The sequence below is a fragment of the Artibeus jamaicensis genome, unplaced genomic scaffold, assembly GCF_021234435.1.
Source record: "Artibeus jamaicensis isolate MK-2021 breed Jamaican fruit bat unplaced genomic scaffold, CSHL_Jam_final contig_3126, whole genome shotgun sequence".
Taxonomy (NCBI): Eukaryota; Metazoa; Chordata; class Mammalia; order Chiroptera; family Phyllostomidae; genus Artibeus; species Artibeus jamaicensis.
Window position 1 is genome coordinate 355,372 of NW_026521723.1, and position 24,435 is coordinate 379,806.

The 24,435-nt window shown below is 41.6% G+C and overlaps 1 protein-coding gene across 1 annotated transcript; it reads left to right on the forward strand.

Moving 5' to 3' along the window:
* Positions 1 to 3,814: 3,814 nt before the first annotated feature.
* Positions 3,815 to 17,075, forward strand: CPOX (coproporphyrinogen oxidase). Its single transcript, XM_037142717.2, has 7 exons — positions 3,815 to 4,491; positions 6,633 to 6,776; positions 7,016 to 7,126; positions 8,401 to 8,542; positions 10,454 to 10,672; positions 13,553 to 13,657; positions 15,666 to 17,075. The coding sequence occupies exons 1-7, from the start codon at positions 3,981 to 3,983 to the stop codon at positions 15,751 to 15,753; spliced, it is 1,320 nt and encodes a 439-aa protein (XP_036998612.2). The 5' UTR covers positions 3,815 to 3,980; the 3' UTR covers positions 15,754 to 17,075.
* The last annotated feature ends 7,360 nt before the right edge of the window (positions 17,076 to 24,435 follow it).

Below are 24,435 nucleotides of genomic sequence, written 5' to 3' on the forward strand. Positions count from 1 at the left end.
ACGCCTCCATCTTGGCGGAAGTCTCATCCATGTGTTCTTTATTGCATTGCACATTCTTGCCTTTTTAGTTTCTCTCTATTGTCTATACTCCTTACCACAAAAAATTAAATAAAATAAATAAAATAAAATAAAAACATGCTCAAGTCTTCACCTCAAACAAACAAACAAAAAAGATCAATCCTATAACTAACTGCCCACCCTGAGCCACTATTGTTCTATATATTATGTCAATTTCAATTTAGCAGCCACCTCTTTCAGTTTTCTGAAGCTCTTGTTCAGAGGTAACCAGTAACTTCCTAGTGTCCAGCATCCAGGAGTTGGCACTTGGGTTCTCTGATCAGAGAGTGCATGCAGCATTCTAGCCGCTGAGTACACTGTCCTCCTTGATCCCCTCTTCCCCCCATGCTTTTGTGACACAGCACCAAAAGTCCTAAGACTTCTTGTTTCCCTTGTCCCTAAATGTCTGTGGTGTCCGGTCTTCTGAATTTGAGCCCTTTATCATTTTGTTCTAAATTTTCTTTTACGTACTTTTCACCAGTCCAGCTGTGGGTATCTCACATATCTACCCTTCCACCCCTCATCCCTCTTGGGACCCACATTTCTATTTATAGAGTCCACCAGCATCTCAAATTTAAATGTGCTTTTCACTCAATCTCATGCATTCATTCAATCTCATCACTTTCAGAAACAAGTCCTGGTCCCAGATAAACAGTTATACATGGGGAAAAAGGTCACTCTAGATAGTTACAGAAAACAAAGGGAACTGATTTTTTACTCCTAAGTTTATAAAAATGTTGATATGGGTTTAAGTTAGAAAGTTTTAAATGTGTGTGTATATTCCCAAAGAGTATTCTAGTTTACCAGATGAGATGAATTCTCCATGACATGAGTGAAAGCAGCTTTTCATCTCTTCTGCAAATACCACTGGTTGCAAGCACCATGAAGGCATAATGGAGGCAGGTACCCAGGAGCAAAGTTGAATGTCTTTGTTATTGCTGTCTGGTGAGGATCACTCCCAACACTAGCCCAATGCTTATTGTTCCTTGATTGCATAACCGAAGGGACTCCTGCATGGATCCCAACACCTTATTCCCAACATTTTCTTAAATGACCGCCCCCCAAACCCCGCCAACCTTTTCAGGAGACCTATGACATCCTTAGGTCTCCTAGAACAGATGTTGAGAGCATAGTAGAGGGAGGGGGGCCAGGAGACTCTTGTATCCAGGCAAATGGACAACTGGAGACTTTCTGGCTGTTTGGTGGAGACAGTTTTTAATTCTCTGGATCAAATGGATTACTTCTTGTCCCCCCCCTATATTTCTAGTTCTTCTTTCTGAATTACATATTTTTGTGAATCTTAGATCCACAGGCTCAATACTCTGGAGTCATCTTCAAAACTTTCTCTCTATAGTGGCCACCTATGGAATTGCCTGCTCACCATATTTCCTTTCTTTTTTTTTTTTAAATAAATGACATTCCACACTCACCACCCACCTTCCCCAACACTGATTACAGTGGGATGTTCCTATGTTCTAACATGGTCTCATCCCTTCCCTACCCCTGGCGATTGTTGATTGGTTGTAGGGCGAGCATTTGAACCAAAATGGAATAATTAGAGTATTAGGAGGACTTAAGTTGCAAGTAGAAGAAAACCGGATGAACAGTACCTTAATTTACTTCTTTCCCCACATAACAAGAACTCCAAAGGTAGGCAGCCCAGGGCTGGCAGCTCAAGGATGTCTTCAGCACCCAGCCTCCTTCTATCTTATTTCTCTACAATTTTTTTCATTGGACTTTCATAATCTTGATTACAAAATGGTTGCTGGAACTCCAGGTACCATGTGCATATCACTGTAGGGAAGAATTTTTTTGGGGGGGGGGAGGGGGAGGCTAAAAGCAGAGAAGGTAAAAAATTTAAGGACTTGCAAAGGCTCTCTTTTATAAAATGTTTCTAGAATAATTGGGTGGTATATATACCTCTATGAAAAATTAATTTTAAAATTACTTCATTAGAATTCATCACCCTCGTTACAGTTTCTAAGAAATTGGCAGAAGTGTGCCAAGGCAAAGATATCTGTTTGGCTGGTCCTGGTGATAACATGAATCTCATCAAGAAGAAACCTCTCTGGTCCATTTTAAAGAACCCCTTTCATTATTGCTCTGATTTTATTACTACCCATAAAGTTAGTGAAAGATAAGCAGGCACAGGCCATTCTGAACATTTGCCTCGTCAGATAGGCTGGTATTGAGCCAACTGTGCGCTAGTCTCAAGGTTTCCATCCCTTCCCATCTTTAGCCTCTCTATGCACAGGGCCTCTCTCACTTCCTCCCCTGGCTTCCAGCACTCTCCCTCCCTTCACAGGCATAAGGAAGAGGCAAAACAACTCTCCTAGAGTGATAGTTCTTATCTTTCCTTCCCTCCCCCAATTCAGCCTCTTAGTGAGCTACACCATGGTGAAAAGCTTCCTCCAAGGTAGTTTATTCACCTCACAGTCCAGACCTTTGCTTTTCACTAAGAGTCAGCTGTGCCCACCCAGCTAACATCAAGTCCACTCACATGTGAGAGCTGTCAGGTGCAGTTGTGGACAGATAAACTATACTGCCTCGAACAACTGGTCTGCATATAGCTGTTGAAGTTCCACCACTGCATCTAGCCATTAAGAAAAACCTGTAGAAACCACTACCAGTGGCTTAAATATCTACTAGTAGAAATTAAAATCAGCCCTGACCAGTGTGGCTCAGTTGGTTGGGCATTGTCCACAAAGTGGAAGGTCACCAGTTGGATCCCCACCAAGGCACATGCCCTGTCTGGGTGCATAAGACCAAATGGATGTTTCTCTCCCTCTCTGTCTTCTTCCCTTCCCCTCTTTCTAAAAATAAATTAATAAATAAAATCTTAAAACGAAAAAGAAATAAAAAACATTAAGGGGCAAATTAGCTCAGGACAGTCACTTCTACACTTTTATGTTCAGACAACATGGAACTGTGATATGGTTACAGGAACAAAAAAATCTGTCCATCAGATCTACATTAGCTTTTCTCATTTTTTAAAGTGTGTGTATGTGTGTTTGGGAGTGGGGGTAAAAGGAGTGTAAATGTTTCTCCTGCCTAGTGTACAGGAATTGTTGGAAGTACTAAACTTGAGAAATAGTTGGCAGCATCCTACAACTGCAGGATGATGATAAATACATTTAAATTTCTTATTCCTCGACCACCCAAACACACCAGGTCATGAACTTTATGCTGGTCTAGTAAAAGTTACTTCACTTTTCCTGTCTCTAATCCTAAGAAAAGGAAGGCCTGAGAATATTTTAATGATAGAACTGTGATATCAAGTTGATCGCAGAATTTTCCTAGGAATTCTTAGGAACCTTTCACAGTCTTTTTCAGACTTCCTTTAGAAACTCGCCCACCCCCACCAATCCTACAAGTTCCACAAACTGTGCGGAACTAGAACCAGGTACCCAGAAACGAAGCGGCCTTCTATAGAGGAGTCGGGATTTGCAACCCAGTTGGAAAGTGTAGGTCGGGCGCTGGGGTCTCAGGCCGTATTTCTGGCCCAGTCACTCCCCGCTGGCCAGCCCTACTTTGTCTTCTGCCCAAGGCTGATCGAACGGCGTACCAGGGCTGTAATTTACAGGAAAGCCGCTTTTATCTCTGCTTACGCTCCCGCAGTAATCTGGCACCTTCCGCGCCCCAGCTCTCTTTCCCGTGGCGCACACCCCGGTGCGGAAGGCAGATTCTTTATCTCTCCCGAGCGCGCTCGGCCGGCGGCGATAGCGGCCGCACTACAGCTCCCAGGATCCCCTGCTCGCCGGGCACCGCCCACCGCCGCCGCCCGCCGCCCCGGAACCCAACCTGGTGGAAGGACTTGGCTGAAAGTTCGCTGTCCCCGCGCTGATTGTTGGCTTGGGATTCCTGGGGACCCTCAGGGCCGATCTCCGGGAAGCGGGCACGGCCCCGGGTGACAGCGCGGGAGCATGGCTTTGCACCTGGGCCGGCTGGGCGCGGGCCCCTCCTGGCGCTGGTCGAGTGGCGCCTGCGGGGAGCTGCGTGAATGGTCCCGACGCTGCGCGGCCGGACCAGTCTGCCGGCCCCCCGGCGCGTCCCGCGTGGAACAGAGCCGCGGGCTGAGAAGTGGCGTGACGGCCGGAGGCGGCTCCCGGCTGGGGACCGGGCTTGCGGTGGCCCTGGCGGGGCTAGGCGCCGCCGCCTTTGGTCACGTAGAGAGGGCGGAGATGGTGCCCAAGAGCTCGGGGACCCGCGGCCCCTCGCCCGGGAGGCCGGAGGAGGACGACGAGCTTGCCCGCCGTTGCAGCTTTTTCATGGCCTTGCCTGTGACCGATCTGCGCGAGCTGCGGAGGAGGCCGGGCGACATGAAGACCAAGATGGAGCTACTGATCCTGGAGACCCAGGCCCAGGTGTGCCAGGCGCTGGCACAGGTCGATGGGGGCGCCAGCTTTTCGGTGGACCGGTGGGAGAGGAAGGAAGGTGAAGACGGGCGAAAGAAGTCGGGCTTTAGGTTGAGGGCAGAAAATGACTCAGAAAAGTGGGTGGGAGTAGATTAAAAGGGACACCGTTAGATTGACACTGAAAGTGGCTTCAACCTTTTTCTTGCAAATCTAAGAACCAGATCTGCTGTCCCTCTAGAGTACTGGACATTTCAAAAACATTGCATTTGTATAATGGGTTTTTTTTTGGTAGAAGTTTTACGGTTATTTTAGCCTACAGCGTGGATGTTCACTTTTGTAACTGAGCGCAGATTTCCCCCATATTTTGTCTCTTTCTCTTGGTGCCTTTATACCTTCCCTTCCTTTGGAGATGGAAAGAGAAACTTGGCTGCTCTTTGCTAAGTGTCAGCAGAGTCCTCCAGCCAACGGTGTAATTGTGCTGCTTTCCCAAATTGCATAAGGTGTATTTCATCAGTTTGTTAGTAGTTCTACAAAATGCACCAGTCCGTTTCCTGCTAGGGTAATCTTTCCTTCCAGTGGCAAATACCTCATATTACAGCCCAGTTCTTATATATTCATGACCATTTTATTACCTGTACAGTGAAACCTTACATCTTGGTCCTAAACTTGAAGGATTTCTGGCTTTGCTCTCATCAGCTGGTCTTGGGCTTTGATACAGCCATGTTCATATTAAGTATAGTTTAACCTGGTTTTCCATCTTACAGTGTTTTCAAGTGAAGACCATTGAACCAGGACACGGAATCTCAAGTACTAGACTAGCATGTAATCTTAAGAAGTTAACTTTTTTTGTGCTTCTGTTTCTTCAGCTATGAAACAAGATTAGAAATAACATATGAAGGTATTATAAAGATTAAATGAGAGAAGTAAATGTCAAGTGTTTAAAATAGTGTCTGGTGCATATTGGATTGGCCAAAAAGCATGTTACATTTTTTCCATATGATGGCTTTAGGAACAATTTTGTTAGATTGTATTGTGACAGCTGTCACATCAACATGTATTTTAAAAAACTTATCAAATTTGGTGAATATTTGTGCAGCGATTTTAATATTGAAGATGGAAGAAAGTACACAACATTTTCAATGTATTATGCTTTATCATTTCAAGAAAAGTAAAAACACAACTAAAACACACAAAAAACTTTTGTGCAGTATATGGAGAAGGTGCTGTGACTGATTGAATGTGTCAAAAGTGGTTTGTGAAATTTCTTGGTCCTGTCGACATTCTGGCCAAATAATTCTTTGCTGTGGGGCTGTCTTATGCGTTGGAAGATGTTCCTGGCCTCTACCCACTAGAAGCCGATAGTGGAAGAGAGCTGATACACTCAAAATATTCAAATCAATAAAGTCATTGGTGAAAGTAAAAGATATGTCTTTTATTTTACGGAAAAAATTTAACAGACTTTTTGGCCAACCCAATAGAAAGCACTGAGGCAAATTGGGCTACTTGTCAGTTATGTGTTCTTGGGTAACATGTTGGCCTTTCTGTGTATCAGTTTCCTCATTTGAAATATACGGGAGTTGTATTGGATCATCTTATGTCTTATCCAGCTCGAAAAAGCCTTAGAAATAAAACAAGCCAAACATGAACCTTCATGAAACACTTGCTCATGTGGTACCTCTAGTGTCTTAAAAAACTAGGAGACCCGCTACTAGTAGTAAAGCTTATGTCACTGTGTCATAAAGCTTATGTCACCTAAATGTCACTGTGTCTCACCAATTTAAGGTTCCAAATCCTGTAAGTGATCGGATATTTACTGTTTTTCAGTTGCCTGTAAACAAAATTAAAAGGCAAATAGCACAGTGAGAAAAAAACAGTTGAAACAATATGGGACTCTTTAATTCTGTAATAATACAACAATTTTCAAGTAGTATTTGAAGAGAAGAGATTCTGGTGATTTTAGATGACAGCATAAAAATGTAGAAGAAATATTCAGTTTGGTGACTTGGGGAGATAACATTTGCCTGTGATCAGTAGCAGATGTTATAAAGCTAAGCTTGTTTAATTTTATTACACCCGGAAATCACAAATATACACAGAAATTACAGAAAATACAGAAGGAAAATAACTCCGAATCCTACCTCCCCAGGCAAGGGTGGTTTTCAGTTTTGCATTTCGTTTTCAGTTTTTCATTCTCTCCTCATTTCACATCTCTGTAAACAGGAGGTGGTGGCATCAGCTGTGTACTTCAAGATGGGCTTGTTTTTGAGAAGGCCGGGGTGAGCATTTCTGTCGTTCATGGAAATCTTTCTGAGGAAGCAGCAAAGCAAATGAAAAGCAGAGGAAAGACTCTGAAGAGTAAAGATGGTAAACCAGTCTCCACAGCCTTTAATAGTTGCTGCAAACCATTTCCCCCAACTTTTATTTGTAAAATAAATATTGCTTCAGTAAAAAGCCATTTGGGTGCATATGCTTGATAAGCATGTTCATACTTACTTTTCTAAAATTATATTTTAAGAGAAAAATTAAAAAAGCAGCTTTTGAAAATTGATCAGGAAACCAGGTGGCTTGGATTGATACAAAACCCTCTGTGTTTTACTTTACAGGTAAATTGCCATTTTCCGCTATGGGGGTGAGCTCCGTTATCCACCCCAAGAATCCTCATGCCCCTACTATCCATTTCAACTACAGATACTTCGAAGTTGAAGAAGCTGATGGTAAGTGTGCCTGGAGCTGTGCAAAGTATTACTGTACTAAATATGTATTTTAAAACAGGTTAGAACCCTGGCTGGTGTAGCTCAGTGGATTGAGCGCAGGCTGCAAACTGAATGGTTGCCAGTTCGATTCCCAGTCAGGGCACATGCCTGGGTTGCGGGCCAAGTACCCAGTGGGGGCCACATGAGAGGCAACCACACACTAATGTTTCTCTCTCTTTCTCCCTCCCTTCCCTTCTCTCTAAAAATAAATAAAGTCTTTAAAAAAAAAAGGTTAGAGGGCATAATACCTAATAACGTGAAAGAATAATTACAATTTTAACTAGGTTTTCAGGCTTATTCCTTGGCAGGGGTGATGGATTATGCACTGGCCATGAAAAGTGAAAATGATACTGGCTGGGCTCTGACCTCCTCCATATTTCCTCCAACACAGAAGGAATGAGTTAATGAACCTCAACGTCAAGTGCATGCACACAGGGTTCTTTGCAAATATAAACTCATTGCACTCGAAGGACAACCTCATGTGCAAGGTTAAGCTGAAATTGAGAACTTGCTTTTGAAACATCTTCCACATGCACAGCCTTGTGAGTCACCAGTGCATTATGAGATGGGGTGCAGGCGATCCTGCTTGGTTATGTACAGGTAGTTCCAGCCTAGGTCCCCCATCAGCTGGGCCAGCTCTTGCCACCTGTCAGAGCATCTGTGCAGTGCCATGCTGCACCTGTTGGTGTCTCTGCAGGTAAGGCATTTAGTCAATGTTTTTAGCTTTTCATTTTGAAGCCACTTAGTTTGGTTCAACCTTTTAATGTTTAAAAATTGATAGCTGATACTGACAACCCTAACTGAGCACATGAAGTAGTTATTCTCAGGTGATAAGTTGTCTCCCTCAGCAAGTGTTTTTACCCTTTCCAGGGGAAGAGGGAGAAGGTGGCAATGGCTCTTAGTATAGGGAAATAATCTCCTGGGCTGTTTTATTTTATTTTTTTAATTGTGACCTAGCAGAGGCATTTTAAGCTTGTCGTGTGATTTTAATATGCAGCCAGGTTTGAAAGCCACTGCCTGGTCCACTCTCTCACTGTTTAATTTTCTATTTCCTCTTTTTCCTGTCTAGGCCTTACTGGCCCTTCAGAGCCAAATTCAGAGGGTTTTGTTTTTATTATTACCCACTTCATGTTTAGTAAAATAAGCTGATAAATTAAGTTTGCTAGCACAGTGAACAGTGTGCCGCATCTCAGAGTCCAGAGTGCAGATCACATTTACATGTCTTGATTTGGTAGGTAACAAGCAGTGGTGGTTTGGTGGTGGATGTGACCTTACTCCGACATACCTGAACCTCGAGGATGCTGTCCATTTTCACAGAACTCTAAAGGAGGCTTGTGACCGGCACGGCCCAGATCTCTACCCTAAGTTTAAAAAATGGTAGGTAAAGGGACTGAACTTGTCATGATTCTTAAAGTATATTTCGTTTCTCACTAAATAACTTTTTCAGCCAACAAAGGTAAAACTGTTTCCTTTGCCCACCAGAATTGGGGTACCAGTTTTATGTGGTTTTCGTATGTTATTTACTTAGGAATATTTGAATGTCTGCAATAAAAATTGGGTAGTAGTATCTTGTTTGATATCAGATCATTTAGAATATAAGCTTTAAGTTGATTTATGACTGTGAATCAAGGCTTTTTAATACTATGATGGGGTATTCCCATCCTTGATGAGAATTGTTGTTTTGTTGCCCTGGGAATGTATGAGGGCATAGGAAGGGTTGGAGCACTGCTAGGGACAGATGCAAATGTACCAGAGACTTTGGACAAGGACAAAGGTAGAATTGGATACTTTGTGAAAGAAACTTGTATAAAGAAAAGAAAAACAAACGAGCTGTGAGGAGACCCGGGGTGTTTGGTGGATGTGAAATGGAGTCTAGGTATAAATGGTTTGGAATGAAATCGCTCAAACTGCTTAGAGCTAATTGGCATTCTTGAAAAAGGAAGAACAGAAAGGTTTTGTTTTTTTTTTCCTTTGCTTTTATAGCTATTAATGTCCTTTACATAAGAGCATGGAGTTCAACTTTAAAATCCCCAGAAAGATAAGGCATTTGAATATTCTTTTCATCTGATGAAAAGATGCCCAGATGTGAGATGAAGGGCATTTTTTTCTCCCACAAATCAGCATCCTTCCAGGAGGAGGGCTGGTTGGATAGACAGTCCCTGGTTTGGGTTTTCTCTTTTTTGTCATTTTAACTGGGTAATATTAATATCTAGGATGCAGGCTAGTTAAAAAGAACTTTTTAGTGTAAGTACGTAGCAAATTTTTTAATTTCATAATTTCATAGAGAAGTTTTAAAATGTGATTTGGTTAAAGCTGACTTCACACGCTTGCTGGGGATGTCCCTTAACTATGTTAACACAATGTGCGGGGGAGGGGAAAACCAACAAGTCACAGTTGAGGTGACTATAGCAATGCAGCAGTTCTGGGCATTTATATCTGTTGCCTATTTTTGTTTAAGCTATTACAGCTATTTTTAAGAGACTTGTACATGGCTTTTAGTTTTTTTCTTGTACAGGTTTTTCCACTTAAGAGACCTCTATTCTATAAAAATTATCAAAAGAACCATTTCCCCAATGTAAACTTGTCTACAAATTTAACGTTGAGGAAATGGCTTCTCAGGAAAGGTTCTCTAGGAGCCGCAGACAGGGAAAGACATGAGGACAAATGGATAGTTTCGCATGTGGGCTCATAGGGATAACCTTTAGTATGATGGAAGACTCTATGCCCTGAACGTTTCCTTCCAACACCGCTTCTCTCAGTCATGCATGCCATTAAGCCAGCAAATTTTATTGCTAAAAGAGACCGTAGAGAGTATCTACTGTACCTCCCTTTGGTGAATAAAGAACTTGATTCGGAGAACTCAGGGTTGGTGCCCAGTCAGGGGCCCGGTTCTGGCCTTGTCAGTACAGGAGCCCTGTCCTGTCTCCTTCAGAAGCAGCAGTGCTTCTGAGGGCATCAGCATCTCTTGTTTCAGAAATACGGCATTAATACTGGGCTGTTTTTTTCTCTTTCACTAAAGGTCTTAGAGCGAGTGCCATAGGTTTTAGATAGACATGTATTAAATTGCCTACTTGCTTTGCAGATAAAAGTAAAACCATCTTCACTACTGGCACTAACTGCAGAAATCTGTCTAAAGCCCTAGTTTCGTTTTCATGGTTGGACAAAGGGTAAGGACACGGTGCTAGCATTAGTCAAGGATAGTGCTCTGAGTCGAAACACTCACGTTGATTTTCATGCCTTCAGTTTTTTTTGCTTTGATCCCTGATTTGGCCTTGCTGTGTTTTCCAGGTGTGATGATTACTTTTTTATAGCCCATCGTGGGGAGCGGAGGGGCATCGGGGGTATCTTTTTCGATGACCTGGACTCTCCATCTAAGGAGGAGGTGTTTCGCTTTGTGCAGAGCTGTGCCCAGGCTGTCATTCCTTCTTACATTCCCCTTGTGAAAAAGCACTATGACGACTCATTCACCCCCCAGGAGAAGCTGTGGCAGCAGCTCCGGAGAGGACGGTGAGTGAGCGGAAGGAGAACAAACCATCTCATTGTGTAACTGTGGGGGAGGTGAGCAGCTGTGCTAATAGTGGGTGGTGTGTTATCTTGGGCAGACACTTTGCCAGCATTGTGTTCATACTCTTCTTAATTTCTTTTCATAACCAGATGAATAGTAAATGAATAGAAAAATGTTGTATAAAATAGTATTATAAAAAGAACAAAGTGTATTTCATTTGTCTGTATGAACGAGGAGACTCACAGTAGGCATGTAGTAAGTGCTTGCCTGAATTTAATCCAGCTGATTTCTTTTAGTTTTCTAGCAGTACCCTGTAGCCATATGCCCAAAAAATGGGTATCACTTAAGGTTTTTTCTACTTTTTAAATTGGAATCACACCTTTTTTCATTCATTACTAAGGTTTCATGGAAGTTGTTTTAATGCAAATAGTCATTTTAGAAATTACACTTAATATTTACTAATTATGGAGTCCTTACTATGTGCCAGCCAACATATGAGTGAGTTTGCATCTAATTTTTTCCACAAACCAATCATTTTCTAGATGAAAAACTTGTCATCTAGAAAGGCAAGTTCCTTGCCCAAGATTACACAGCTGGTAAATAAAAGATCCCAGGCACGGAGCCAGGTTATCATGACTTCAAAACTTGCAGTCTTTCCTATTCATGAATGAAGTGGTTGAAGTAGGTTTGTGTTTTTTCCCCTGATACTCAGCTGAGCTTCCCTGCTCTGTGCACTGGGCTTGGCGAGCTCACTCTGGTGATGGAGAAATTATCTTCACTGGGGTATGCTTGTGACTCAGCTCTAAATTATCAGCTCTCTGCCGGCTTGCATGTTTCTTGGTGCCGTCTTAATTGCATATATACTACTGGTCTGCAGCTATAAAATGGATTATCTCATTTAAGCTCATCTCATTTAAGCTCATTCTGTCTCAGGCACATGATACTTTGGGTTCTTAAGGAGGTAAGGCTAGTGGCTGGAAAAGGTCAACTTAAATAATGTCCCAAGTCTAAAGACAAATGTTAGTGTTCTTCCTCACGACTGCCTGTGCTTTCTGGGTCCCTATTTATAAACTTGCGAAAATGAGGGCTGATTAACTTTTCTTCTTAGAAACTTCTTAAATAGTGCATCTGTTTTGGAACCTGTTTGTTGTTGTTCCTGTGATTTCTCAACTGCACCTTTACTTCACCTTCCTTTTTTCACTTGACATTTCTCATGTGCCCCCCAGGGCGTGCTACAAAGGTGAGCAGAACATGCACCTGTGAAAACAAGCTCACAGTTTAGTGGCGAGGGTACACCTGAGAGGATAACTGAAAAAGAAAAAAACAAAGCTGTGGATGTTCTAGTTTTGAATAAGATTTTATGCAAAATGGCAGGTTTTATGAACACTAATGAAGTGAAGCCTTTAACACCTCTTGGACATAGGAATAACGTATTTTTGTGAGTTTTTTCATCATTGAATGACAAGACATTTTGAAGTTCCATTTGTAACTATCGTCACATGTTGTCTGTTTTTTGAATTAGAAGTGTGGGGTGTTAGATTAGCTTTCTGTGGTGTAGTGGTGATTGTTCACCCCTCCTTCTACCACCCTTATCTCTGGGCCTTAAGCTGCCAGTAAACTCTGGGGCTAAAGATTACCCCAGCTCTTCACTACACTTACCAGCACTGTCTGCGCCTGCTCACTAGGCATTTACAGCCCCATCTGCTCCTTCAGAGCTACTCTTCCCCACCTCCTCCCACTCCAAAAAGAGTTTCCCCTGCAGTGGTCAGACCGCGTCCCTCTGACTTCACAGTTTTTACTTGCAAACTCATTTAGTCTCTTGCCCTCAGTTACTATTATTCTCTCCCTAGACCATGAACTTCAGGTAAAGTGTTACAGTCTTTTTTTTTTCATAGGAGAGCAGAAACTAAAGCTCTTTAATTTACTGTTGTTTTGTTATTTTGGGAAAGGGAAGTGGGATAAAATTGCGGCATTAGTTAAATCGAAGGGAATGGTTAAAGTCCATAGTCCACAGGTACCTCAGAGAGGATTCCAATATGGAAAGAATCAGAAAGATCAGCTGTAAGTGAAATCTAGTAGGAGTCAGGCTAATGTACGGAACCACAGCCATTCTGTAAATACCATGTTTCAGAAAGGTAGTATCAGGCAGGGGCAGAAAAGGGCTGAGAGGCGGAAATTCTTTTCTATGGTCTTAGAGAGGAAGAAGTTAAGAAGATTCACTTAAATTATATTTTGCATACTGATAACTTTAATTTCTTTTAAAAATTTGAGCACTGCAACTCAGTCATTACTTTTTATTATGATTGCCACAATTCCACAGGCAGACTGAAATATATTACCATTTATTAATGCTATTTAACTACTTAAATAGAAGGAAATACCTAGAATATGTTGGTAAATGTTAATAGATTGCTGTTATCTGCATGGCCTTTTAATTACAAGATTTTTACCTGGCAGTAGGACATGTGAGTTACAGGCAGTAGAATGAAGTTCTTGACTGAAGTGCCCACACCGTGGGGGGCTGGAGGGGCTGCACTGACCTCATCTAGGGCGCCATTTCTTTTTCATGACCCTTGGGCCTTAAAGTTCTCAGCTTTGTGTTCATGCCTTTTATTCGTTGGAAAACAACCTTCTTATTTTATAACTGCCCTGTGTTGGGACCAAATCTGTATGCTACTGTTTGTTGAATAGAATACCCTTTTATTTCTGCCTGTCCAGATGGAGAAAACTCAACTGCCTGTAGACGGGTGTTCCCTGGACCAGTTCCATCTGACAGGGGGGCGGGCAGGAAGAAGCCCCTCCTTTAAGAATTCAGTGTGGATTACCTTTTAGAAAGATTTTATTCAGCTGACCCTAAATACTGTTTGCTATCTTTATGTCAGGTATGTCGAATTTAACCTGCTGTATGATCGGGGTACAAAGTTTGGCCTCTTCACCCCAGGATCCAGGATCGAAAGCATCTTGATGTCTTTACCTCTAACTGCCCGGTAAGAACAACTGATCATAATCATTATTCCTCCCACCCCCAATCCCATCCCACCAAACGGGCATGTTTACACTGCAGCTGTCTTACCTAAAGACTTCATTGGTTTTATAAGAAAATCATAGTCAGATAATTAAGGAAAATCAAATTGGGTGTTTTTCAGCAGTGGGGGGATGAGTGATACAGCTTTGTGTGCGAGAGCGGGGGGGGGGGGACCGAGGGAGTGAAAGGACAGGGGGTGATGGTGTGTGAGGGGCCAGGTCAGCCTTCCCCACTTGTTTTCTAGGAAGAGCTATTTGTTTGAACATGTCAGCTTTTTAAACTTAATTTCATTAGAAATTATTGTACTTGTGAGGAAATGTCGTACTCTCCAGTATGAACTGTTAAGCTTGTTTGGAAGTGTGAGAGATCATTTTGGGTGCTTCTCAGTCTTTCTTTGGTTTACATGCTGCCGTGAGCTTCCTGGAGGTTAATTATTTTTTATTTTTTAATTTATTTTATTTTAAATCCTATTTCTATCTTCACCTGAGGACATGCTTACTGATTTTAGAGAGGGGGGAGAGGGGAAGAGAGATAGAGAAACATTGATGTGAGAGAGAAACATCAATTGGTTGCCTCTTGTATGTGCCCCAACTGGGGACGAACCCACAACCTGAACGTGTGCCCTGAATGGGAATCAAAACCGTGGTTTTACTAGATGATGCTCCAGCCAACTGAGCCACACTGGCCAGGCAGGGCTCTGTGGGGAATTTTAAAGATATATGTTTACACTGGTGCTATTAGGTTAATAAAGGTCTACAATGAACTTTGTCGCCCTTAAGAAAATGAGAATCATGTGTGTCCAGAATGAAATAGAAAAGATCAGGAAAACAGCAAAATTACCATTGTTTGCTTTACAAGAGCTAGAATCTTCTTTTCTTCGCGAGTTTATATGTCCAAATAAGAATGAACTACTGGATGACATTGGTAGTCTGCATTGTGTCATTCTGCCATCCAGATCGAGCCTTGGGAGATCAGTGCCCTCTGTGGTTGTCACTGCCTTCACAACGGCATTGGCTCTGCCCTTGTTTAATCATTGTTTGGGGGATCTTATGTCCTTGGCTAAAAGCTCACATACATCCATGTGAGGCTGTTCTGCCAGGGTGGAGAGGAGGTGTGATTAAAAGTAGAGATGAGTTCTTAAGGCCACTGGTACTCAGCCTCCTGCCTCTGGCTCCTAATTATAGCACATTCCAAGCAGATACGGAGGGATTAGAAGTCACTCCCTTGCTCAATTGAACAGCATTAACACAACAGGTTCCCTTTAGCTTCTTGTAGTCTGTACCAAGGGGTCTGCAAATTTAAGCCTGCAGGATAAATCCAAGGCCACTTGTGATCTGCCTTTGTACCACCCTTGAGCTAGGAATGGATTTTACATTTTTAAAGGATTTATTAAAAACAAAAGAATATGCAAGAAAACCATGTGTAGCCCCCCAAAGCCTGAAGTATTTATTACGTGGCCCTTTACAGGAAGAGTGCCAGCCACTGTTCGCCAGAGTTCATACTACAGTTTAGCCATTTCGATCCTATTGATATGCTTTCTGATGTATTATTTACTTTAATTTTATACTCTTATTTTTTTCTGAGAGAGAATTTATTTAAAAAGGCAAACCAATATTTTAATAAATAGAAAGTAACACAAAATAAATGTGTAAGTGTGAAGCTAAAAAGAGTTTGCCCACGGGTCATCTCAGGTTCTACACTTTGTAAGACCATGGCTTAGAGTAAAGTGCATTTTGGGGGAAGTGGATATTAGTATTAGCCAAAGTATGCTCAGGAATTAGGAAACTGTTTGTTTAGCAATAAATAGTTTTTAGAAGTCTACTGTGTAAAAGGCATGTTAGGCACAGGGGCTATAAAACATTTTTTACTCATTTAGAAGGTTAGTTTTCATTTATCTTAAGTAAAAGGTATGTGTGTCATTTATTGTATTTTTCTTACTACATTTTCTGCTTCTGTTTTGGATGTCCTAGCTGGGAGTACATGCATTCACCCTCGGAGAACTCCAAAGAAGCTGAGATTCTGGAAGTTCTGCGCCATCCACGGGACTGGGTGCACTGATGCAGGCAGAGCAGCCTTTGTGGGGGGTGAGGGCTCAGAACACCCGCCCCACTCCGCTGGCCGGCACCCTTGCCACCGTGTGGCAGTTACCTGAGTCTTGAGCTCCAGCCTTCACTCTGGAGTCTGCCTCCTTGGCAGGTGGAGGGCTGTGTTTTAAGCCCCACAGGTTTCCACTGGATGTTGTCAGGGTAGAGAGATGGCAGCTTGTCAGAGTCCATAGGTGGATATAAGTCTCATTTGTGCTTTTAGAATCACTTTATGTGACTGGTTTACAAAGTATGACATGGGGTTCCTGTACTGAGTTAAGGGAATCCAACTAACTACTACAGTTTGTATCAGGGAACTTCTCACATTATTTTCATTTTATATGTATTTTTAAAGTTTTAGTTTCGGCCACAAAAATCTGCCTTGGGATAAATTTATTTTCCTTAACTCAATGAAATTGAGCTTATTAGTAATTTTAGAAAGCAACTTGAAATGAAGGTAAAAGTTTTACTTTGTTATTACTGAAGTTTCTTTAGTCATAATGTTTGTATTCATGTGTCTTGCTGTAAAAATTATAATATTGTACCGTACTCACTTTTCTACAATGATAGATATTCGGGAACATTTGAAATCTTCTTAGTCTCTGCACGGGTTACAATTCAGTGGTTACCTGTAGTTGTTAATTCTATGTCACTGTTATTTAAATAAGGAAGATCTAAGCTCTAACTGATTTTCTTAGAACTCTGATTTGTTAATCTTAGGATTTTCTGCACTTTTAAATGTGGAAGCTTATAACCATAGATTCTGCTGTTTAAAATATTCTATTCCAGACATTTCCATGTGGAAATTTAAACAATCCTGGAGATGTTACGCATATAGGAAATGTTTCTCTATTGGTGATAAACATTTTCCTTCTTTAATTAAAGCAAACATAATGTAAATGTTATAAGTGTGAGAAGCATGTAGGCATTTTATAAATACATTTTTCTAATACATGAGTAGTGGTTAAATTTCTCTAACCACTACTAATCAGTGCACTCTGCCTACCCACCTATTGAACTGAATGTTTGAAAATCACAACAAAATTCTTAATATGGCTTCTTTGTTTACACCATATTAGGAATGTTTGGTTTTGGTTGGTGCTTGTTTTTGTTTTTGGTTTTTTCGAATCCACAATATATTGAAATTTGTAAGGAATAGTGTCTTCCTACCTGGTGTGAAGCATCATCGCAGAACATGTTGAATGTGTGTAACTGCGTGTGACTCTTTAGGGCTGGAAAAATGATGACGTCTTCATCTGTCCTCCACCTGGTCTGCTGATTAAATTTATTATGGAATGTGTTTGTATTTTTCACTTTTTTTTAGGATAATCGACAAAGGGAAGACAAGTATTTCTTAGTTCTAAAACCCTAGTTCCTCATCCCTAAGTGTTTTACCACCCAAAATAAAACTTGTACACTCGGATTTTCATGGCAGCTGTTTTCACAATAGCCAAAAATTAGAAATAACACAAATGCCCATCAGCAGGTGAATGGATAAAGAAATTGTGATACATCCTTATGTTAAAATACTCAGTAGTGAAAGGAGCGACGTGGATGAGCATTACAAGAGCATAGTGCTGAGTGAAGCAGCCAGACACGGGAGCTGTCCCTGCGTAAGGGCACTGCATGCAAACCCAGAAAAGTCAAGACTCTAACAACGGACAGCAGGTCAGTGGGTATGAGGGGCTGGTGCTGGGAAATTGAGTGTGAAAGGGAACAGAGGAGTATTTTGAGGTGTTGGGAATGCCCCATATATTGATTGTGGCAGTGGTTATCAAACTGTATACATTTATCAAAACTCACTGAACATCACACTTAAAATCATGGAATTTTATTGAGCATATAATTTATACTTCAACAATGCTGACTGAATTCAAAACCTATCATACAGGCATATGAATGCGTGAATAAACGTTCAGAAAAACCTCAGTTTGTCTTTTACAATAAAAAGTCCTTTATCATAAATGTGCTAGCATATTTAGTTGTGTTTTGGGCTTTTGGGTCTGGGCATTAGACTAAGATAAAATTTTAAATATTTTCTGTACTTACCAGTTTTTCATGCCCTTCAATGTATTTCTGTCACAGATGAGACTAGGGGAGAAAAAACATAATTGCAAAACTATTAGAAAAAGGATCTTTTTTGAATATGCTGTTTTTCGATTGCATAATTTGGGAAAAAAGATCGTTCTGTTATTCAAAGTAAATTTCTCTAACTACTAATTAGCGCACTCTGCCTACCCACCTATTGAACTGAATGTTTGAAACAGAACTTCAGCATGCTACAGAGCGTGGTTTTAGAAGGCCAGATAATCTTCCTTTATGACTACTTTTCCTTCCACATGTATTTTCCTGTTACAGTTCATTGAGGCTGGAGTCATCTGCAGATTTTTGCTCATATACGTCAGTGCTCTGGCTAGGACCACTTGAAGGCCAGGCTCAGTGTGGGTTGGAGACCGTAGGGTCCACAGGCTCCTCCGAACTCACATTTCACCAACGTGGTTGCCTTCCGACCTGGCCCCGGAGGCTGTGTAGTGTCACTTCCACATTCCATTAGTTATGTGAGTCACTAAGCCACCTACAGATTCCAGGGGAAGGGAACAGATGTTAATTGGGAGGACTGTCCAGGAATTTGTGGTTGCCTTGGAAACCATCACATGGCCTTTCACACCCAAAACCACAAAACTGACTCTCCCTCATTGTCCTAATCCAATCCTGTTGAGACTGACTTTGACATGTTTCTGATTTCCTTCCTCTGTTCACTGCCCCACATTCCCTCCTATTGAATTTCTGCAATACTATCAGTGTAAGAAATGGCCAAGTCTGTAAGAATTCTTACGACTTTGTTTAAGCCAAACTGATGACAGTTGCCCAAAAGCAAAACCTTGATGGGTTAAAAAAATGGCAGTTTTGCTCTTTGTTTTATGCATCGCAATCAGAAGATGTAAGAGGGTTACATGAAGTCCACCGGTGATAGATAAGGAGGTGGGAGGAAGCAAAATGAGGTGATGGGGAAGAACCTCGGATTGGATAAAAAGTAGTGATAGACACAGTAGGTGGGTACAGAATAGTTAACAGTGAACACAATACCAATAACGAGGGATTTGTGGTCTCCCTCTGGTGTGTCTGTGCTTTGAGGGATCTGGATCCGGAAAAAGGAAAGATGAGGTTTCAAAGGTATGTTAATGATAAAAAGGCTCAGTTAAGGTAAAGAGTGCAGCCTAGGACGTGACTGCCTGCCATGACCTGCTCTTAGTGAGGAAGTTTTTAATTAATACTGGGTCTCTGAGTTTGTAAGGCCACCATCCAGGCCTCCCCTGAGCGTGTCAGTTTTAGTACATGGCCCTTTTTCATCCACACATTCCCCTCTTGGTCATCAGTCAATCCAAAGGGTGCATTTGATGGCCAGTCTTTTGATTGGTTAAAAAGTCCCACGGTGCCCAGGATGTCTCATTGTCAGTGTTTGTCTTGCTGAACAATGGACCACTAGGGATAGGGCAAGACCGTAACCTTGGTTGGAAGTCTAGGCTGAATTTTTCTTAAAAGTGAAAAGTAGGTAAATGGGAGGCAGTCAGGTCCTATGGGCCTTCATTAAGGAAAACCCGGATTATTTCTAACCTATGAGCTCTCATGACTCAAGTTCTGTTGCCTGTCTTTTCTGTGTTTTTTCATCTAGTATAATATTTACTTACAGCTTGAGGGCGCACCATACATACACCTTTCCAGTTTTTACAATATGACCATGAAATATGTTCCTTTTCACTATGGCTTATCTACTTCTTACTGAAGCACTCAAGTGCTGTTATTAATCTGATACCTGATAGTTGTGCAATTAGAAGCTGCAACCATAAATTTTAATCTGGGCGAAGGCAATAAGAACACAATGCTGTAAATTACAGTTATCATCAGGAGGGAGGTAAGAATTTCATAAGTGAATTTCCTGTGCCTCAGCAGCAGTTACAGAGGGCCTTGTTTTTATAGCCATTTCATGCCAGGGTCCAGCCTCAGCAGGTCTCAGGGTCCCCAAAGGATGGACAGCGCAGGCGACAAATGAAGAGTCAGACACCCGGTTGGATTCCGGAGAACAGCCAGCCTCTAAGAGTCTGACCAAACTCACTGAGTTTGATTTAAGCTTTATTTTTTATAGGGATTGTTACCTATCATTAAAGAAACAGGTGCATGGCATGATTAGTTAAGTAGAAAAAGTCAATACAGAGGTAACTAGGGAAAATACAGGAAATTCCACAGACTCAGTCATGTTACACAAAAGTCATTTTGACCAGGAGAGCTATCAGTCAGATAATTAGAAATAGTTGTATGTACAGTTTTAAATGTCTCATTGATGAATACATGTTAATTTAGAATTTGGCATGGGTCAAAAGGATACGCTAGACTGGATGGTGGTTATGGGAAATTCACTACAAGGCCTCTGTGGTGTCTAACAACTATCTTTCTGTCTAACGTTCTTTGTGTACTATGGACTCTGACTGTTTGGTAATGGTTTCTTCGTGCTTAGTTGGTAATAGCTAACCAGCTTCTCCTGTTTCTTTGTCTAATTCTAATGAATATATATTTCTGTCCAAGGTCAAGGAGGGGCTGTTACTCATCAACTTTTAGACATTCAGGGGCTGTTTCATTAGGGGGGACTTTTTTCTCTGGCCAAGAACTCATTTTGTCCAACTTCATTGGAATTATGTGGATCATTGGGCCTGAAACACAGGTGTCTAAAAATCCCGCCACCTATTAATCACCAAAACAAACATGCAAGGAGAGATAGACAGGAAATCCAGCCACAGTTGCCTCTGCTGTGTGGATGCATCTCATCCCGACTGTGTCAAAGGATGAGTGCTGGTTGGGTCCCGACAATTTCAGCTTCTATCAGAGTTAATATAGTTGTCTCTGTTGGGTTAGGGGGTAAGCATATTTCCATAATTGGGTTCTAGTGTTCATACATAAAATTCCTTACTTCATAGTTCTTTCCCACTAACTTTCTACAATTTCTCTTGTTCATAGTTTGTCTTTTTCTCATTTAGAAGTGTCCACCTTATTAGAAAAAACTACTTTTAACTTTTCTCAAAAATATATACATCACACCATAGCTGGTGTGGCTCTGTTGGAGTGTCGTACCATAAACCAAAAGGTCACAGGTTTAATTCCTGGTCAGGGCACACGCCTAGGTTGTGAGTTCCATCCCTGTGAGAGGCAAGTGATCAATGTTTCTCTCTCACATCGAAGTTTCTCTTCCTCTCTCCATCCCTGTCTCCATCCTTCCCTTACCCTCTCTCTAAAATCAATAATCATGTCCTTGGATGAGGATGTAAAAACAAAAGAAATATACATGCATTCCACCCTGGATGGTGTGACTCAGTGAATTGAGTGCTGGCCTGTGAACCAAGAGGTTGCCATTAAGATTCCCAGTCAGGTCACATGCCTGGGTTGCAGGCCAGGTCCCTAACTGGGGGCCGGCCAGAGGCAACTGATTAATATATCTCTTTTACATCAATGTTTCTTTCCCACTTTTTCTCCCTCTCATCCCCTCTCTCTAAAAATAAATAAATAAAAATCTTTAAAATATATATACATTTCTTGTCTTCCTTTTGTAATAAAATTTTTCTAAACTTCAAAAAGCAACCACAAAAAGAGTATTATTCTCAACAATCTAGATTCATAGGGCAGCTGGTGACTTTCATTAGGAGAAAGTCTGTGTTTGTCATAGATTTCAGGTTGAGGAGCACTGTAAGGAGAGCTTTTGGCCAAGGGAGATTAAAGGCTGAAAATTTACCTAGTTGAGTTTTAATTGTACATTTACATGTTCTACCTATCCAGAGAAATGGGGGTAATAGGCACAAAAAATTCTGTAGGATAGGCCAAATATTACATATAATTGCATTATTTGAATCACTGTAATTAAGAGGGGATTCCCCAATTGGGAATCATTTTTTCCTTTTTAAAAAATTATATTTTATTGTTCATGTTATTAGAGTTGTCCCAGTTTGTCCCCCTTTGCCCTCCCTCCACCCAGCACCCCCCACTACGTCAGACAATCTTTGCTCATGTAGATGGCTCATACATAGGTTCTTTGGCTACTCCATATGGCACTTTACATTCCCATGACTATTCTGTACCTTGCTATTAGTGCATCTTAAATCACCTCACCTCTTCACCCATTCCTCTACACCCCTCTCCCATCTGGCAACTATGAAAACATTCACCATATGTATGATTCTGTCTCTGTTCTTGTTTGCCTAGTTTGTTTTTTAGATTCAATTGTAGATAGATATATATCTTTTTGCCATTTTATTGTTTATAATTTTGATTTTTTTCTTAAATAAGCCCCTTTAATATTTCATATAATAATGGTTTGGTGATGATGAACTCCTTTAGTTTTTTCTTGTTTGGGAAGCTCTTTATCTGCCCTTCAATTCAAAATGAGCTTTGCTGGATAGAGCAAATTTGGCTGTAGGTCCCTGCTTTTCATGACTTTGAATATTTCATGCCAATTCCTTCTAGCCTGCAAAGTTTCTTTTGAGAAGTCAGCTGACAATCTTATGGGAACTCCTTTGTAGGTAACTCTGCTTTTCTCTTGCTGCTTTTAAGATTCTCTCTTTATCTTTAACCCTTGGCATTTTAGTTATGATGTGTCTTGGCATGGTCCTCTTTGGGCCCAACTTATTTGGGACTCACTGTGCTTCCTGGACTTGCATATCTATTTCCTTCACCAAATTAAGGAATTTCTTTAAACTATTTTTTCAAATAGTTTTCCAACTTCTTGCTCTTTCTCTTCTCTTTCTGGTACTCCTATGAGGCAAATGTTGGACCCCTTGACATTGTCCCAGAGGCTGCTTATACTACCCTCACTTTTTAAGATTCTTTTTTCTTCTTGTTCTTCTGATTGGTTGTTTTTTGGTTCCTTATGTCTCAAATCATTGATTTGATTGTAGGTTTCATCTGCTCTACTGTTTTCTCCTTGTAAATTATTCATTATTTCAGTTAGTGAATCCTTTGTTTCTGAATGGATCTTTCTTACACTGCTGAGGTTTTCACTAAGTTCCTTGAGCATCCTTATAACTAGTGATTTGAACTCTGCATCTGATAGTTTGCTTATCTCCATTTTGTTTAGCTCTTTTTCTGGAGTTTTGACCTGTTCTTTCACTTGGGCCATGCTTCTTTGTTTCCTAATTTTGGCAGCCTCCCTGTATTTGTTTCTATGTTTAGGTAGAGCTGCTATGGATTCCTTAACTTGGCAGCATGACCTAATGTAGTAGGTGTTCTGCAGGGTCCAGTGGCACAACATCCCCTATCACCCAAGTTATGTACTCAAGGTGTGCCCTTGTGTGGGCTGAGTACATCCTCCTTTTGTAGCTGAGCCTTGATTGTTGTGGGTAGGTCAACGGGAGGCATTTACCCAGGGAAGTCAGCTACAAGGACTGGCTGTGACCACTGACCACCAATCTCTACCCTTGTGGAGGATCGTCATCTGGGAGTCCAGTGGTGGTGTTTCACTGTGGTCTGTAGCTGCCCAATAAGTGTACAGGCTCTGGGATTTCCTGGATGGTGCAAGCCAAGCTCAGGCCCCCACCTGTGGTTTGCCCAGGGCCACATTTCCTAAGCTATAAAGCAATCTGAGATGGCTGCTACTTGTGCTGGGCTTGGAGATTCCCAGGTCAAGCCAAGCTGTGAATCTAGGCTGATTGCTGCTAGTGCCAGGCCTGGGGCAACTTAGCAAGAGGTGCAAGGGCTGGGAGCTCACTGAGGCTTACTGTCGCTTGTTTCATAGGATTTATAAAGTTGTGAAGCATGAGAGAAGACCAGGCATTAATATAGAAAACCAGCTTGGGTGGGCCTGTAAGTTGGTTAGGACAGAGTCACTAGGGATCTCCAGGGCAGGGCAAACAGTGTTAGCTAAGTTGATGGAGTCTCAGATATGACATCAACCTGCCATCTCTGTGGGTCTGTTGGGAGATGGTTCAAAAAAGGGCCAATCATCTCTGCCCATCTTTCTGTCTGGGAGAAAGCTGTTCCCCAGCTCTCATCTTAATGCCAGATACTTCAGTTTCTCTCTGCATACCACTGGTGCCTTTCAAGCTGCTACTCCAACTGGAGCTCAGAGAGAATGAGTCTGAGTTAAGTCTATATGTGGGTTCTTTAAGAGGAATTGCTTGACACTCCAGAAGTTTCTTCCAACAACCCCAGCCCCACTGGTGTTTCCAGCCAGAAATTATGAAGACTTATCTTGCTGGCATTGGAACCCTCAGTTGGGGGGCCTGGTGTGGGTCTGGAACTCCTTGCTCCCAAGATATCCTTCTCAGAGTTTTATCCACCACACATGGTTGTAGAACCAGCCCTTTCCATGCCTCTTCCCTTCCTACCAGTCTGGATGGATGTGGTTTCTTTTATTCCATAGTTGTCATACTTCCATTCAGGTTGATTTATGACAGTTTTGAGTAATGGTTGTTCCATAGTTTAGTTGTAATTTTGATGTGGCTGTGTGAGGAGGTGAGCTATGTTTGCCTACGGTGCCATATTGACCAGAGGTCTCAATTTATTTTTCTTCTAATAATTTACCTACCATTAAGGCTGTTGCTCTCCTGTAAGGGAATGCCTCAACCCAAACAAAATTATAACTAACACATATTTGTATTCTTGAGATGGTGGCACT

Excerpts from the sequence above, each read along its gene's own strand:
- CPOX (XM_037142717.2), top strand. The coding sequence starts at position 3,981 with ATGGCTTTGCACCTGGGCCGGCTGGGCGCGGGCCCCTCCTGGCGCTGG. Across the intron at positions 10,673-13,552 it reads CAGCAGCTCCGGAGAGGACG|GTATGTCGAATTTAACCTGC; the intron begins GTGAGTGAGCGG and ends TCTTTATGTCAG. Across the intron at positions 13,658-15,665 it reads TCTTTACCTCTAACTGCCCG|CTGGGAGTACATGCATTCAC; the intron begins GTAAGAACAACT and ends TGGATGTCCTAG.